The sequence below is a fragment of the Myxine glutinosa genome, chromosome 6 (genome assembly GCF_964187855.1).
Source record: "Myxine glutinosa chromosome 6, kmMyxGlut1.1, whole genome shotgun sequence".
Lineage (NCBI taxonomy): Eukaryota > Metazoa > Chordata > Myxini > Myxiniformes > Myxinidae > Myxine > Myxine glutinosa.
The window spans coordinates 53,906,757-53,924,401 of record NC_136266.1 but is presented as its reverse complement, the minus strand read 5'-3'; the positions used below and the strand labels follow the sequence as shown (position 1 = coordinate 53,924,401).

General features: G+C 46.0%; 1 protein-coding gene across 1 annotated transcript in view; it reads right to left on the bottom strand.

The window, feature by feature from the left end:
* The window catches only part of HECTD1 (HECT domain E3 ubiquitin protein ligase 1), a 99,632-nt gene that overhangs the window by 8,612 nt on the left and 73,375 nt on the right, over positions 1-17,645 (bottom strand). Inside the window, exons 31-38 of the mRNA XM_068120024.2 lie at positions 15,463-15,545; positions 14,515-14,642; positions 14,065-14,266; positions 13,800-13,925; positions 11,412-12,016; positions 11,208-11,286; positions 10,991-11,084; positions 10,074-10,224 (exon numbers count right to left, since the gene is read on the bottom strand). Coding sequence (XP_067976125.1) covers positions 10,074-10,224; positions 10,991-11,084; positions 11,208-11,286; positions 11,412-12,016; positions 13,800-13,925; positions 14,065-14,266; positions 14,515-14,642; positions 15,463-15,545 — 1,468 coding nt within the window. The remainder of the gene's footprint in view (positions 1-10,073; positions 10,225-10,990; positions 11,085-11,207; positions 11,287-11,411; positions 12,017-13,799; positions 13,926-14,064; positions 14,267-14,514; positions 14,643-15,462; positions 15,546-17,645) is intronic.

The following is a 17,645-nucleotide window of genomic DNA, read 5'->3' as shown; positions in this document are numbered from 1 at the left end:
AGGGGGGATTAATCCCCTTGTCCTTTATCTGACCGACGCGATCCCGTGGCTATAACGTCCTTTCCGGGCAGCGTTAAATAGGGCTGTTGGTCGAATTTAGTTCTATTACCTAAGTACTAACACTGACCGGAAACGAGGAAATAACTCCCGCCCGAACCACGGCGTTGGTGGACACGCCGAGCGAAGCAAGCCGCGATTCGGGCCATTAGTAGGTACTAAACCCGATTCTAAGCGGTTGTAATCGTGCCACGCTTACCCAATTGAGAAATCACTAGGACGATCGGATTAAGAGGAAAACCAGGAAGAACAGGTAATTTATTCACACTTTGTGCAATTAGAAGAGGAAAAGAAGAAGAGAATGTTCAGGCAAGAGGAAGAAGCAGATACGCAGGGCAGCCTTAATAACAGTCTAAACTTATCCCTGGACACAGGCCCGTTCACTCTCAGGGTCACTCACACGGGGTTTGTAGATGGGGGTGTTGAGGGTCCAAGGGTCCACAGCTCGTCCGGTCCGCGACTCGTACCGTGCAGATGGTGGAAGACGGCAGGCAGCTCTCCCCGTGGCGTAGGCGCGACGCGGACAATTTATATATCGGGGGATCGGTAAGCTGGGCGATTATATAGCGTTACGGTTTTTAGAACCTTCACTTTGTAAAATAATAAGCCTTGTAAATAATTCCCTGTAAATATCCCCATCTTCAAAAGGTCAAAGGTCACACCCTAGTTAGGCCCTATTGCAACACGTAGGACACCATAGGACCTTCTTCAGTTATTTCATTAGTACGTGTTTCAGGTAAGGCTCTGTTTCCAATAGTTTGACTCTGCATTGCATTAATCAAATAACCTAGGCCCCTTGTTCAATCCTATTCATTTTGCGGCTTTACCCTCTCCAAATTGTATTGCGCGCCTTTGCCAGCAGCGTTCGCTGCATCGAGCCTTCGCTGCCTCAGCGCTCGCTCCAAACGCCATTAACCACGCGGTCAAGCTAGAGAAAAAGGGGGAGGAGTTGTCAGAGCGAGGCGTGGCCCCATAAACGTGTTACGAAGGGAGGAGCCGGTGAACCCTTGTGACCAATCAGGGCCGAGGCGTGTTCACCGGTAGGCGGACCAAAAAGGCATGCGGCTTGATACGCGAGCACGTGATAAAAGCACTTGCGTGGGATTACTTACGAGAGAGAGAGAGGGAGAGACAGTGAGTCGAACAGAGAGCAGAAGAGTTGGGTCAAGAACGAGACCAGACACGAAGTGAGTGAGAGAGTCGGTCCGCTACCGCGACAATACTAACCGCACTGCCTGCCGGGTTTCGCCGCGGAACCGGAGCGTGAACCAGAGTGGAATGCATGGACCAGAGTGGAGCGTGAACCTGGAGCCGGACCTCAACGCCTGAACCATGTGCCCGGACCTTCCTCCCCTGCCATCTGCCTGGACCTTCTCCTCCTTCCTGCTATTCCCCTTTCGTGTAAGTCTGTCTGTATTGTTCTGGGCGTGATATTTAAGTGTACAAGATTGCCCTGTGCCTGCTGCTTCGTCTTCTTCCCTTGTACATGCCCTTCTTTCGTTTCCTCTTTTATTGTATAGTGTAATTAATAAACCATATTTGTTCTTTCCTTACCTTTTGATTTCCTCTCAACCGATTGTCTTTGTCTTTTCCCCATTGAGTACCTGTGGCACGATTAGAACCGCTCAGAATCGGGTTAACCTTATTGCTAACGGCTTGAATCGCGGATTGCTAAACCGCTCAGCAATTTTCATCTGTCCATGGTTCGAGCGGAAATTATCTCCCTGCTTTGCGGAGAGATTGGTAAGCAGGTATTTGGGAGTCCATCTTGACCAATCACCCTGGCCAATCTCAACCCCGCAAAGGAGCGTTATAATTTCCAGGGCTGGGGGATCGGCCAGTTTAGAAGACAAGGGGATTAACCCCCCCTCGGTAAGGGGAGCGCCGACCCCCGAATCCGCAACAATATCGTACGTAATACTTGTACCGGCGCCTTTATACGCGCTCCCGGTATTGTTACGAACGAATGCGCCACTTCCCCAAGGTCCTTATTGACGCTGCAGTCTTCTGCAATGCGTGCCGCGCGCCCGCCCTTTGTAAAGCGCAATCACTCAATCAAGGCTTGTCACCGCGCGTCTCTCCCTCTCGTAACTACTCAAGCGTCTCTCCCGTAACTCAACTCCGATCAGGTCAAGCGCTTCTCTCTCCCCGCTAATAACTGAGGTGGGGGCCTCGCGCGAAGGGTTATATTGCCACGCCCAGCGAACCCTCTGGAATGTCCAGCCACACCCTGTCAGGCGATGTCACTGGAGCCCTGAATGGCTGGTGAAGGCTTACCGGCTCCGCCTTTGACGGCTGCTCGACGTGGCCACTCCCCCACCCTTGCGCTCCGCCCCCTTTCCGGGCTTTACCTCGTGGCATTTGGACTGGTTTGAGCGAGCTCAAGGGCAGCGAACGCTGCTGGCAAAGGAGGTGTAACAAACTGCGAGGGCGATGGAGTACAGACTGAATAGCGCTTAATGGCGTCGATTGAAGGGAGGCTGCAAAATGGACGAACGGGGCCTACTCTTATTTATTTTACACAACGCAGATGCAACTATTGGGAATGGCCTTATCCTAAACACACACTATGAAATAACTAACGTCCTAAGGTGACCTATGTGTTGCATGTGGCCTACCTATGTGGTGCAACCTTTAACCTTTAATGCTGTTACCTCTGTGGGTTCTGTGGGATATGAGGATGGCATTTTTTTTATTGTATTGTATTGGAAATTGTTGTGTAACATTGTTGGATATGGCCCCTCCTGCCTCCAGAGTTGTGTAAAGATAAAAAGGGCGTCTCGGTAGTTTATTCCATAAACACCACATTGCAGGACACGATAAAACCCTTGTTCAGTAGCTTATATCTTATTAAGTGTTTTAGAGTAAGGCCTTGTCTTCCATTAGAATGACACTCCATTGCACCAAGTGAAAGAGATAGATTCCCTTCATTCCCATTCCCAAAAACCTCCATTTCCCCCTTTCGTCATTGCCAAGCCTCGATTGGCAATTACATCCCCTCCAAAGCCGCCATTGGCCACGAGGCAGGGTTGGGGAAGAAAGGCGGGTCCCCACCTCGTCAGAGAGGGGAGGAGTGAGTAAGCCCCACTCAACCAACCACAAACAAGGGGTTGGACTTCGAGATGGTGTGGCAAGAAAGATCAAGGAGGTTCGCAAAGGTTGAGGGGCGGGGCATATATAACCCGCTGCGGGACGTTCCCCAAGCAGATGAGTTCTGAGTCTGAAAAGAGACGACCTTCACAGAGACAAGTGCGCAAGGAGAGAAAGACGCGTCAGACGATTTGGGAGAAAGAAGGGGAGGACCCAAAAGAGCCCGAGACGTGGAGCGACAACCAGCCCCGGCCGCGTGCAGCGAGATACGCGTGCCGCCGTCGCCCTGCTCGCTCCCAGCCTGACGAGGCCCGGCTTGCTGTGCGCCCTGCCAAGCCTTCCAGCTTGTGGTCCGAGCTGAACATTCCTCCTTCCAGCCAATCCACTCTGCAGTTCCCCGCGTGAGTCTGTGTCTTCGTTTGTTCTGTCCTGGGTATTAATTAAGCCTGTTAGGTAAGCTAGTCATTTGCACTGTGTCACCTGCGTCTCATGTCCCCTGTAAATAATCGTGACTGCTCTTTTTGCTTATGTGCGTGTAAACAATAAACGCCGTTACTCTTCTGTACGTCTCCTTCTTCCTCTTTGCATTCGGTCGCTTTAGAGTTTTCCCACATTGAGTAGCGGTGGCGCGATACAGCCAACGTCTGGGTGAGTCGGGAAAAAAAACTGTTCGGCCGCGGTTACCTCCGCTCGGTAAAAATAACATCTAATCCGCGGACCGTAACAAAAAAAATATATATATAGTTACGGTTTTGCGCGAAGCGCGTTCCCTTACCAAGGGGGGATTAAGCCCCTTGTCCTCCTTGGGTCTTCGAACCGCGAGACTCGAGTCGCCACTCCCGGGCCGACGTGGAACAGGGTTTCAGGACAATGTTCGCACGTACTTAAGTACCCACGCCACCGCGGCAGCGGGGATCGAGTCTCGCACGAACCACGCGTAATTGAGTACACCCGAGCGGATGGTGTACCACGTGGTCTGTGCTGTTACCTTGCTATTGGAACCCGATCAGAGCGATATAATTCGTACCACGCTAAGTCAATGATGGAAGGGACGAAACGGTCAAATCAAAGGAAGAACACGTTTAATTATTATTTACACATGTACACTGGTAGAAGAAGCAGAGACACAGGGCAGTCTTAAGCAGTCTTATAATAATAATAATAATTCATTTATTTTGTATAGCGCTTTTCCAGAAGCCCAAAGGCGCTTTGACAGAGTGGAAAACATAATGCATAACAATACATGAAAACAACAATTGCAAAAAGACAAGAATCAAGAAAACAAACAGCAGCGATATACGGCATATATATAAGACAAGAATCAAAAAGACAAGACAAGAATCAATAGGGAAATATTTAAAGCAAAAGGAGGGAGAAGGAGAAGAGATAGTCAGGGGTTAAATGCTGTGGGTTGAATGTTGAATGCAGCGTTGAACAGGTGGGTCTTTAGTGATGTTTTGAATGTGGTGAGTGAGGAGGAGTCTCTGATGGTGTGAGGTAGTGAGTTCCAGAGGGTGGGAGCAGCGATGGAGAAGGCCCTGTCCCCCCAGGATCTGAATTTGGTCCGGATGGAGGGGGTCAGGAGGTTGGTACCAGCAGAGCGGAGGTTGCGGGTGGGAGTGTGTCTGGAGAGGAGGTCAGCCAGGTAGGATGGGGCCAGGTTATGGAGGGCTTTGTATGTCAAGAGGAGGATTTTGTACTGGATTCTCTGGGGGATGGGGAGCCAGTGAAGCTTGTAAAGGACGGGGGTGATGTGGTCACGGGTCCGGGAATGAGTGAGTAGACGGGCAGCGGAGTTCTGAATGTATTGGAGTTTATTGGTGATTTTTGAGGGTGAACCATAGAGGAGGCTATTGCAGTAGTCCAGACGGGAGGTGATGAAGGCGTGGATGAGGGTTTCTGCAGCCGTGGAGGAGAGGGATGAGCGGAGACGGGCAATGTTTTTCAGGTGAAAGAAGGCTGACTTTGTGATCTGTTTAGTGTATTTGTCGAAGGAAAGGGTTTGGTCAAAGATGACGCCAAGATTCCGGATGTGAGGGGAGGTGGATACTGGGATACCGTCGATGTTGAGGGCAAAGTTATGGGTGGATTTTGTGAGCGTTTTTGGGCCAATGATGATTATTTCAGATTTATCACAGTTAAGCTTGAGGAAGTTGATTTGAAGCCAGGATTTTATTTCAGTGATGCAGTTTGTCAGGATAGAGTGGGTGTCGGTGGAGACGGACTTGGTGGAGATGAAAAGCTGGATGTCATCGGCGAAGCAGTGGAATTGGAGACCATGACGGCGGATTAAGTGACCGAGCGGGGACAGGTAAAGGATGAAGAGGAGGGGGCCAAGAACTGAACCTTGGGGGACACCTTGGGGGAGGGGAGCAGTGGGGGATTTGCAGTTATTGATGGAGATGAACTGGCATCTGTCAGAGAGGTATGATTTAATCCAAGAGAGGGCAGTGCCGGTGACGTTAAAGGTGGATTCAAGTCGGGTGAGGAGGATAGTGTGATCGATGGTGTCAAAGGCAGCGCTGAGGTCGAGGAGGACGAGAATGTTGAGGTTGCCAGCGTCAGAGGAGAGGAGAAGGTCGTTGGTGATTTTGAGGAGAGCAGTTTCAGTACTGTGGTTGGAGCGGAATCCGGATTGGAATGTTTCATACAAGTTATTGGCAGAGAGATGATGTTTGAGTTGAGTGGCTACAGCGCGTTCCAAAACTTTTGACAGAAAGGGTAGGTTGGAGATGGGTCTGAAGTTGTTTAGGGTGTCAGGGTTTAGACCAGGTTTTTTTAGAATGGGGGTAACAGCAGCAATTTTGAGGGAAGGTGGGACGATGCCTGTAGACAGGGAGGAGTTTATTGTTGCAATGATAAGTGGAGAGAGAGCAGGGAGGGAGGCTTTGACAAAGCTGGAGGGGATGGGGTCAAGAGTGCAGGTGGCAGTTTTCATTCCTATGAGGAGTTCAGAGAGGTCAGTAGGAGAGATTGGGGAGAACCGAGACAGGGGATGGCAGGACAAGGGGGGGCAGGTGGTTGGAGGGGGAGCGGGTGCGGCGGTGGTCAAGCTGTTGTAGATGTTGTCAATTTTGCGTTGGAAGAAAGAGAGGAAGGAGATGCAGTTGTCTACTGTGAATGACTGGGTGGTGGTGTTCAGGGGGCGGAGGAGTTTGTTTATTGTCGAGAAGAGTGCTTTTGGGTTTCCGGAGCCAGAGTGGATAATTTGAGAGTAGTAGGCAGAGCGGGCGCGGGAGAGGGCATCTTTGTTGTGTTGTATGTGGTCCTTGTAGGCTTGGGAGTGAACTGTGAGACCCGTTTTATTGCGGAGTCTTTCAAGTTGGCGAGCACGAGTTTTCATCAGGTGGAGTTCAGGGGTAAACCAGGGAGCAGAATGGGTGAAAGAAACTGTTTTGGTTTTTACAGGCGCAAGCTGGTCAAGGCAGGAGGAGAGAGTGTGGTTGTAGTAGTCAGTGAGGTCGGAAGGGGTGTGGAGGTCAATGAAGGGAGAAGTGGACATTTTTTCAGAGAGGGTGGATGAGAATGAGGTAGGTGAAAGAGCGTTTAGCTTACGGAAGTTGATTGTGCGATAATGCCTTGGTGTTGGGGCGGGGATGTTGATGGTCAGAGTGATGGCTAAGTGGTCAGAGAGGGTGAGGTCGGAGCCATAGAGATGGTGCAAATTTAATCCAGTGGAGCAGACAAGGTCCAAAATGTGACCACGGATATGGGTAGGAAAGTCGACATGTTGAGTGAGGTTAAAGCAGGTGAGTAAATCAGTGAAGTCAGTGGTTATTGTGGAGTCAGTGGAGTCCATGTGGATATTGAAATCACCAAGGAGGAGGATTGAGGGGGAGAGGGAACATAGCTGGGTCAGAAAGTAGGAGAAGTCAGACAGGAATGATGGGTGTGGTTTGGGAGGGCGGTAGACGACAGCCATGACTGACTGCGTGTGACCAGAGAGTTTTAAAGCCAGGTGTTCAAATGATGGAGCAGATGAGATGGAGATGAGGTTGGTCTTGATGTCTTGACGGTGGATAACGGCAATTCCACCACCTCGGCCCTCCGAGCGTGGTTTATTGACGTAGGAATATCCATTGGGTGTGGTGAGGTTGAGTGTGTAGTAGTCCAGAGGTTGTTGCCAGGTTTCGGTGAGACAGAGAAAGTCCAGTTTGTTATCCAGGATGTATTCGTTCAGGATGAGGCATTTATTGTTGAGGGACCGGGTGTTGAACAGGGTGAGCTTGATGTTGTTTTGAACAGCAGGGATGAATTCAGGTGATTTAGCCAGGGTTCGTAGGCAAGAGGTGCGATCGTGTGGGTTGCTGTGACCAGGTGCGCTGGGACGAAGAGTGAGAGTGCGCTGAGCCGACCAGAGGACGGGGATGGAGTGACCTGATTGCAAATAAACAAACTTGCGACCGGAGCCACGGTGAATGTACCTGGGTCGTCGGAGGAGTCCATTTGATTTGATGGCAGAGATGCATGATGGGGTGGAGCGGGTATTGAGCAGAAGAAGCCTTGCGGCGGAGTACTTCAGAGCCATGCCAGGCAGGAGCGAAGGGACGAGTACGAGGCCAAGGTCGAGGAGGCAAAGCGGCAAACGCAGCGGCAAACGCAGCGGCAAACGACTGCAGCCGCTAATCAAGACCACAGCGGCAAACAAGGCCACAAGGCCACCGGCAAACAAGGCCACGGCCACAATCAACGGGAGCGGGCCTTTCGAATTCCGTATTCCGTACCATCAAAAGCAGATTCCGTTATCCAGCCGGAGAACACGCGGCACGTGCGGGTGTGAAAAGGCAGGACAGGTGTGAGATGTCAGGTCAGAAAGGTAGAAGCAGACCCTGTACATCCATCCAGTCGGAGAAGCGGCGAATATGCAACGCCAGCGTCCTCTCGCAACCGAACCCGGAAGTCAATGTAGAAGGATGTCCTTAACTGCTCCTGAACACAGCGTCTTAACTTAAAATCCCAGACAATGGGCCCATTCACACTCACAGGGGGGATGAAGGAAGAAATGTTCATGCGCTGAACACGCCAGCTTTGGTCGTCCAGGAACAGCTCACCCGGCGTGACAACACGTACCCCGGCGAAGGCAGGCAGGTGGGAGAATCCTCGCTGCGCTTGTATTGGCAAAGGCAGGCAGGAGGTAATATGCGCGTCTCTGGCCCGGCACAGCTGTCTCTTACAGTGCGATTAATACAACTGCGCGCTTTCACTCGTAACTCAACGGAGGATCTGACTCCAGCTCAACACAGCGCTTTCCCTCTCGTAACTGAACACAGCGCTTTCACTCTCGCATGGGCTTGCCTCATAACTCGACGGAGGACCGAATACAGCGCGTCCCTTCTCACAACTGAGGCGGGGGGCTCTGGGCACAGGGTTATATCGCCATGCCCTGGCCCGCATCGAATGTTCCAAGCCCTGCCTTTTGCCGCAGTGGTAAGCCACTCCCCTCGAGCCCCGATTGGCAGCTCGCGTTTGCCGTTGGCTCCTCCCCCACCTTCCTTCGCCTTTGGCCGACTTGTTCAGGGCCTGCCTCGTGGTATTTCGCGCCAAAACCCAAAGCATCGACGCATCCTAAAGGACCTAATTCCCATTATTCTACTCAACGCAAAACTAACACACAGGAAAGGTCTACGCTTACATTTACTATGAAATAACTGAGCTTTAATCGAGGCTACGTGTTGTAGTGTAACTAAACTAGGAGGGGAAATTAACCATTATAAAAACATAAAACCGCAACAATATATTTTTACACAAGACACATGAAAGCCCGCTTGGAGTTTGCCAAAAAGCACCTGAAGGACTCTGATTGTGAGAAAAGATTCTGTGGGCTTTCATGTGTCTTTCACTTTGGAGAGGCTTCCGTCTTGCCACTCTGCCATAAAGCCCAGATGGGTGGAGTGTTGCAGTGATGGTTGTCCTTCTGGAAGTTTCTCCCATCTCCACACAGGATCTCTGGAGCTCAGCCAGAGTTACCATCGGGTTCTTGGTCACCTCTCTTACCAAGGCCCTTCTCCCCCGATTGCTCAGTTTGGCTGGTCGGCCAGCTCTAGGAAGAGTCCTGGTTGTTTCAAACGTCTTCCATTTAAGAATTATGGAGGCCACTGTGCTCTTGGGAACCTTCAATGCAGCAGAGATTTTTTTTTTTTGAAGGCTTCCCCAGATCTGTGCGTCGACACAATCCTGTCTCTGAGCTCTGCAGGCAGTTCCTTCGACCTCATGGCTTGGTTTTTGCTCCGATATGCATTGTCAGCTGAGACCTTATATAGACAGGTGTGTGCCTTTCCAAATCATGTCCAATCAATTGAATTTACCACAGGTGGACTCCAATCAAGGTGTAGAAACATCTCAAAGATGATCAAGAGAAATGTGAGGCACCTGAGCTAAATTTCAAGTGTCATAGCAAAGGGTCTGAATACTTATGTAAATGTGATATTTCAGTTTTTTTCTTTTTAATAAATTTGCAAAACTTTCTAAAATACTGTTTTCTCTTTGTCATTATGGGGTATTGAGTGTAGATTGATGAGGGAAAAAATGAATTTAAACGATTTCAGCATAAGGGTGCAACATAACAAAATGTGAAAAAAGTGAAGGGGTCTGAATGCACTGTGTGAGTGTGTGTGTATATATATATATATACACACACACACACACACACACATTCAGTTTGGAAGCATATTGGTGTGTATATATACACACACACTTTTGTGTGTGAAAGCACATGCTCACGATTGTGCCTAAATTTCCACTTCCTAGGTCAAAGGAGGGCTGAGATATCGTCAAGAGAAAGAAACAAGAAAAGAAAGAGTGAAAACCTAGTACTCCCTTTGGGCGCGCGTCATGCAGCGCCTGGAGATGGAATAGGAAAGGAGCAGTGTACAACATTGGATAAATCACAAGGAGACAGGTACCAACCAGCATGCAACAACAGTCACCTCTCTCTCGTGTATCCAAGCTTTGGCTCTGTGTAGTTGTTGATGTCCTCAGCTGTCCAAGAGGGGCATTGATCTCCACAAAGTATGAGCTGCACTTCCTCGGGGGTGAACGGGCTAAGCTTTTCCATGGGAAACACTTGCTTGAAACCATCTGCAAAGTGGGGCACACGCACACTGTGGACTGAGGCAATGCTTTCAAGTAATTTGCTCAAATTAGCACAAGTATAAAGAAAAGTAACATAAGTTTAAAAAGGCTCCTTTTAAAAAATACACGAACAGTCGGTACATGGAATGGTGGAATGAAGAACTAGTCTCCTTCAGTGTACAATATAACATACTTCGATCAATGCTCTGTTGATTCCATCAGAGGCTCATTAAACAGTTTAGCATGAAGGATAATGGGAACAAGTTAAAACGTTTGAAAAACTAGAACGGCACTCTTCGATGTCACGATGTCAACCAATATGCCTCCACCAACATTATTACATTTACATCATTGTACATACCTGTACCAAGTTTGATTTAAATCCCTTTAGCTGTTCTCAAGTTATCCCATTTTTACCTGTCATGACCTTTGAACTCGCCATAATTCAATGAGTTGATATTTGCATCATTAAAAAGAGTATTTAATTATTTTTTTTTTTTTTTTTTTTTAAATAATCGCTCGATAGTGCCCAAGCCTTTGCAGATATGTGAAATGTAATATTAAATGATCCCCGACCCCATTCCTCAGTGGGTGTAGGGAAGGTTTTAGGCCTCCACGAAAAATGTAGAAAACGAAAAAAAATCTGATTCCTTCAAAATGCCAACAGGATTAGAATGGCACCAGGCAACGCTGGGAACCCCTGCTAGTATGTAATAACATGAGCATCTCTCACTAGGATTACAAGCATGATAACACCGACGAGTGCAATCACCTCTGAAGGCCTCAATTTGTTTCCTAATCCCGCTATGGTGGCAGAAATCCAACATTAAATCCACATATTCTTCTGCATTCTCCATTGTCACCATCTGCATAAATGAGGCAATGATCAAGTTAGGTTTGTCAGTGGCTTCTTCAAACATTGCACAAAAACATGAAAATGAAAGCAATTTCATTTGTAAAAGTGACAAAGTAATGAGGCTGGTTCAAACCTCATCCTCTCCATTTGGCTTGAGATCAACAGCACTGAATCCATACACCTTCGATGATGGATAAAACTGAAATGTCAACCTGGAAGTGCAAATAAATAAAGGATTAATAACTACAGAGGATATCCAATATAAATATAAAATATATCAGGTCAAGGCGTCCACTTCTTAGAACCCTCTTCATTCCCCCCCCCTTCCACGACCTACCCGAGGTCCTCAACATTGAGAAACGACCCAGAGGCAGTTGAATTTTTGAGCACCAAATCCTGGAGCATGGTGTTTCGTGCATCCTCCGAAAGCGACCTGTTACCAAGGATTTGCCTCCTCCTTACAGCAAGTTCTTTCAGCTCTTGAAGAATTTGGGCCTTTTGTGGCCACATTTCTTCCAAGTTCTCCCAAGTGAGTACTTTGTGAAACCATGCTGGGGACCTCGGCTTCGGGGGTTCTAAAATAAACTCAGATTTTTCATCCTCATCTTCACTTCCAACGTCAATGTCAAGAAATTCATCTTGAGAGGCCTCCAACGTTTCGGATGAAATTTTGCTGCAAGTGTCATTGCTGCAGTCACAAATCAACTTGCAGCTCGTGTATTCTGTGCTGCTTCTGCACATCAGTTTGAAAAATGAGCGAGATAATGGAATGTCCACAAGACGGTTGTCTTGAATGCACTTCGCGAGAAAAATACCAAAAAAGTAAAACAGTTTCATCACACGGTCCATATCATCACTGTCTTGGGGTAATGGAGACGGAAAGAGTCCAGCAGAATGCTGCACGTAGTACCCTGGAGGTTTCAATCCATCACCAACGTCAACCTATATAAATAAATAAAAATATATTAACTGATGCAACTCATTTTCATTTTCTCAGACAAGAAATGACTGCCATAGAAATAAAAAATAAAAGTGATTATGTACACAATATTAAAGTGGAAGGTACAACAACGTTAAACCTTTACTGCTGATTTCAAACTTCACCAATATATTGTGAAAGACTACAATATTCAACATGAAACAATGGAGAAAAAAAAAGTTACAGCACCATTGGCAGTTTTAAAGGCATTACTTTAATTGCAGTTTCCTTGATCCCTCCCATCAAACTGCACACTCAATGTCAGACCTGCCATTCTTGAAAACTTCGGTATCTAAAGTTATCCTTGCAATTGTAGCAAAAATTGTCAACAAAAGGCAAATGTAGCATCCACTGTGAGAGCAGAGCTCAACATAATTGCATCGATGTGCAGATGACCCAGACAAGACGCTTGGAAACGATTAAACATATTGTAAAAGTTTACAACTGAAAAAAGCTGGACTTAAAAGTTGGTAAAGCAGACGTTTCAGCAAGAATCCATTCACCTTGGTCACGGAAGATGTTAAAGTGAAGAAGAAGCTTGAGAATCACCACATGACTTCCAATGTTGGTAGGGTGAATTGTTCTGTCAGAATGCACCCACATAGGTGACATTAAATCACAAACCACCATTTTTAGAGAGATGGTGATTCAGCTCTCCCAAATAGATTCCTTTACACCTCGAGCAAACCACTTTTTTCTATGCTTAAGTTGACCACTTGGCTGTGCATACAGCAGAGTTCAAAGCCTCTCCACATGCTGGATGACGATGTTGGTTCATACGGGCCCGAGGAGTTTGCCGAGTTTCTCCAATGTAGGGTCTCAGTGCATGATGGGTCTCCACATCTGATGCCACACACCAAGTCAAGTTTCCTATCCTACTGGATCATGTCCTAAACATGAACTAACTGGTTGCGATGAATTCTGGAGGGTTCATATGATGCAACAATGCCAAAACTGGAGAAGGATCTTCTCACTTTCTCAGACAGCTCAACCACATACAGAATGGTCACTTGTAATATTTTCTTCAGCTACGGCCTGTTGTTGTTCACCAGACATGTTGTTTTTTGCTACTTCCCGTTTTAAAAAAAGACCATCCAGGGGTAAGCACACTTACTAAGAGCACTCCTAATATTCTCCTTCTCACATAATTTCCCCTCCTGTGTGGTTGGAATAGTATCTGTACAACAGAAAAGAGTGCGGATAAGAGATAAGCCGTCTGCAACCATCACATGACGCCCGGATTGGTCTAGAGACCAACTCACCCTACCAACCGTGGAGGTCACATGGCAATTCTCAAGCTTGTTCTTCACTTCAACATCTGCCGTGAGCAAGGTGAAGCGATGCTTACCGAAGTGTCGTTTTACCGACTATAAAGTCCAGCTTTTTCAGTTGTAAACTTTTACTGTTTTAATTCGACGAAATTCATAATAACAACCTACATCGATTAAACATATCGATTCATATTTCATTTATTTAACCGTTTCAATCTGCTGGTGATCACCCGTGATCCCACGCGAATAAACCCGCGCGTAATCCCCGGGACACTTTTTTGCAGATAGAGAAACATGTCGTATTTTATCAACCACGAATACGCGGATTCCGCGAATAGCGGAACTGTAAATAGCAGGGTCCGACTATTACAGAAGACTTCATGGAAGAAACGTTTCCTGGTGAATGTAATACCCGGCACTCGAACAACAAAATAATTCCAACCAGAGACTAGCAAACAGCAGGTATGCAACTAACCTGATGCGATAAATCATCATCACAAATCCAGATGCCCAGACTCTTCCGCTGAAACTCAGCAGCAAGAAGAGCATAAAATTCCAGCGTTGGGCCGAGGCCTGTGCCTTCTTCACCGATAAATTCTACCTGCACAGGAAATTATTCACATTTACAATCATTGCAGCAGTGGCATTCCAAAAGACGCATTTATCACATGGGTGCACAAGAATGCTGCCACCAGGCCAGAAAATTGATAATGAAGAGGTTTGAAGTGATGGTGCCATACCTCCAAGACAGATTTCTTTGCCGCATGAATGTGCATCACATTCTCAGCCCAATCCATGAGCGAGTCCTCCCGAGGAACTTTAACCCTCTCATGCTTGAGCCGTCCAACTCGAAACTCGCCCGGATCATCTCGCCGGGAGGATGAGGTCGTCCTTGCACGTTCCACTGAAGCTTCACGTTTATTCTGGATCCAAACAACGGCCCTAATGGAAACACATTGGACAGGTGAATTTCCCAACACGAAGTTCACCGTCTGTTTTTTTTATTTTCCATTTTGCAATCTCTCGTCAAAAGCGGTTGAATCTACAAATGGATGAACACCCATAACTAGGACATAGAAAGGTGACAAGTGCTTGACAGGACACTTTCAGAAAAAGTATCAGATCTCACAGAAAAATCTGCAATTCCAAGGCTTGGAAATCTAAAAGCATATAAACAACTCGGTGCTTACCTGGAGACACCAAACGCTGTGCAATTGAAGTAAAGCTGACGCGTTTCGAAGGGAATGAGGAATGGACATTTGCCGTTCAGCTTTTCACACCAGTCTGGTAAAGCTCCACTGGCCAATGCCAAAGGTTCCTTCACAAACACAGGAAAGGGAAGGGGATATCACAAGACTGGTATCCATTATGTGCACAAGACCCTCCAAGCTATCATTGGCATCTCCCAAAAGAAGCAGAAGGACAAAGCCTGGTGCTATCAAACCAGTTGACAGCCTCTCCACGGGTCTTGCTTCCCCCTCCTCTTTGTCCTATGACCCTCCTCAGCTCCTCCAGTGTGCAGGTCTTCTACTCTTCACTCCCATCTAGATAAACTCCAAAGATCTTGACTTGCTGCTCACCTGCACTCATTTGCTTCTCTTTGCTCGTTTATGGAACTGCTATCCCGAGGCTGTTCAATCCCACCGTTCTTTTCATTGCTTAAAGTTGACAGTACATGACACCACCCACCTACATAAAAACCTCTACCAGTAATATTTTCTACCCCACTAGTTGCTCTATTCCAACCCTCGTTTTGTAGGTGACCATTTCCTCCAATCCCCTTTTCCTGTCTGTTCATTCCTTTGGGTGTTGCACCGTCGGTTTCCCCACTGCTCCAATGCCAGCATGTTGCATTTTTGCTCTGTCACCTCACTATTCCACGTGGCTGTTTCGTGTACAAAAAACAAAGCAAACAAACAAAAAAAACCCAACAACAACCTTTAACCAAAGTGGATTACTGTTGAGGGATGCACATTTTGCAAAATTTTGCTTTGTAATAAAAACAGCATTTGTGCATTTTTAATACAATCCTACCCAATTGTTATCAATTGTTATCCACCAAATATTTAAAACGAAGATTGGGACAAAGGTAAAAGAAAAACCAAACACATAAAACGATCAACGCTTACACTTAGTACCTCAATTTGTTGCAAAACCTTGGTGGTCAACTTCTTGCTTGTAAATTCTTCCAGTGTGACGATAAAATCCGGGCCACTTTCTTCTGCAAGATCCAGATCCACACAGACAAATGCAGATAAATAATGAGAAATCAAACACTGCAGAAGAGATTTCCCCAACAAAGGTAAAATAATATTGCCTTTTTGTCAAATTATCATTACCTCCACCACTGAAGTTGGATGCAAGTTATGTATTCGGCCGTCTGTCTGTGAGCATGATATCTCAGTTATGCAAGGCTTCGGCCAAAATTTGGTGGACAGGTGAGACGCGTTTTTTTTTGTTTTTTTTGTTTTTGTATATAAGATCGAGGCTCGTGAAAGAGCGAACATTAATCACACAGAAAGACAAACCGACACATAAAACATATAACATCGGGAGCGGTAGACAAGATGGGGAGAGAGGGGAAAGGACACAAACACAACATTTAGTACATGGTGTTGTGTGTGTGACATTGTGTTGTGACAAACACATGTGACATTGTGAATTTGACAAACAAATTGTGTTGACATTGTCGTCAACACAACTTTTGTTGTCAACACAACACAACACAACAATTGTCAACACAACAATTGTGTGACACAACATTTAGTACATGGTGTTGTGTGTGTGTGACATTGTGTTGTGACAAACAAATGTGACATTGTGGTTGTGTGTGTGACAAACACAACATTTAGTACATGGTGTTGTTGTGTGATGACAAAACGATTATATTTTGGTGAATATCTCGATACAATAATATATTTTCAGGTCTTCTTCTTCTTTACAATTGCGAGATGGATAAAAAACGATATTTCAAAACATTATGGACACGTTATGCCAAAACTTGGTGAATAAGTTAGCTAGGTGTCAAGAACAAGCAGATTCGATTTTGGTCAAGGTTCGGGTCCAGATCCAGCCTACCAGTGGGATACAGAATGGAGCCTGTTCAGCCTGGTAGGGGTATGCGCTGTACAGAATATGCTGGTCTCGCATTAACAATGGTTTACAAATCCTGATGTACACTGGCAATTGAATGCCTGACTCAATCGTGGGTTTTTTTTCAAATGCAATGTCACTTCACTTCATATAGGGAAACAAGTCCTCAGTCCTCCCAAGCAAATTTAAAATTGTCCTAAATGATATGCAAATTAGGCCAAGCAGGCACCAGGACAAATCTTAGTGTCATACAAGCTCTGGCAGCAGAACAACATTAATAACTTGCCATAAATGGAGAAGAGTAAAGATCAAACGATTTTAGAGAATGATAATTGGGTGTACATGGAGGTGTTTGACAATAATCAACAACCCACAATGTCAATCCAATGAAGCATCTATGAGATGAACTTCAATGGAAAAGCCACCATTATGAACCCCTGGCCTACCTCTGCTCAGTTTATATGAAATAATAACGATTGCCATATTTTCACACAAATAACCCGCTGGCTATACAAATTTTACCATACAGCATGTGCCAAGTTAAATGATCATGATGATACAAAAAGAGGCTTTTTTTTTTTTTTTTTGCAAGCATAATTATAATATCTCTAATTAGATCTTTTGCAGGTTTCACCTGTATATATATATATATACATATACATATATATATATATATATATATATATATATATATATATATATATAGAGAGAGAGTTGTGGTTTTGAGAACCCTCATTTATAAATAATTACTTGTATATAAATTCTCATCATTAAAGGTTAAAGGTAGCACCCCTAGATAGGCCACAGCAACACGTAGGCCACCATAGGACTTCAGTTATCTCATTAGTATGTGTTTTAGATAAGGCCATGTTTCCAATAATTACCTTCGCAAAAGCGGAAGGTTATGTTTTGATCGCTGTGTATTTATTTGTATGTCTGTGTGTATGTTATTCGCATAACTCAAAAAGTATTCAACCGAATTGCATGAAATTTGGTGGGATGATTGGTTATTATACGGGACACATTTGATTAGATTTTGGGAGCAATCGGGTCAAAGGTCAAGGTCAAGGTCACGAAAAGGTCAAAATCGTATTTTTGTTGTTCTGTTCCCTACACTCCCATGCCAAGTACAGAACAGTAGCTGCGGCGAAGGTATGCGCTCTACCGAGTGCCCGTTCTAGTTGAATCTGCGTTGTGTCGATCAAATAAGAGTAGGCCCATTCCGTCC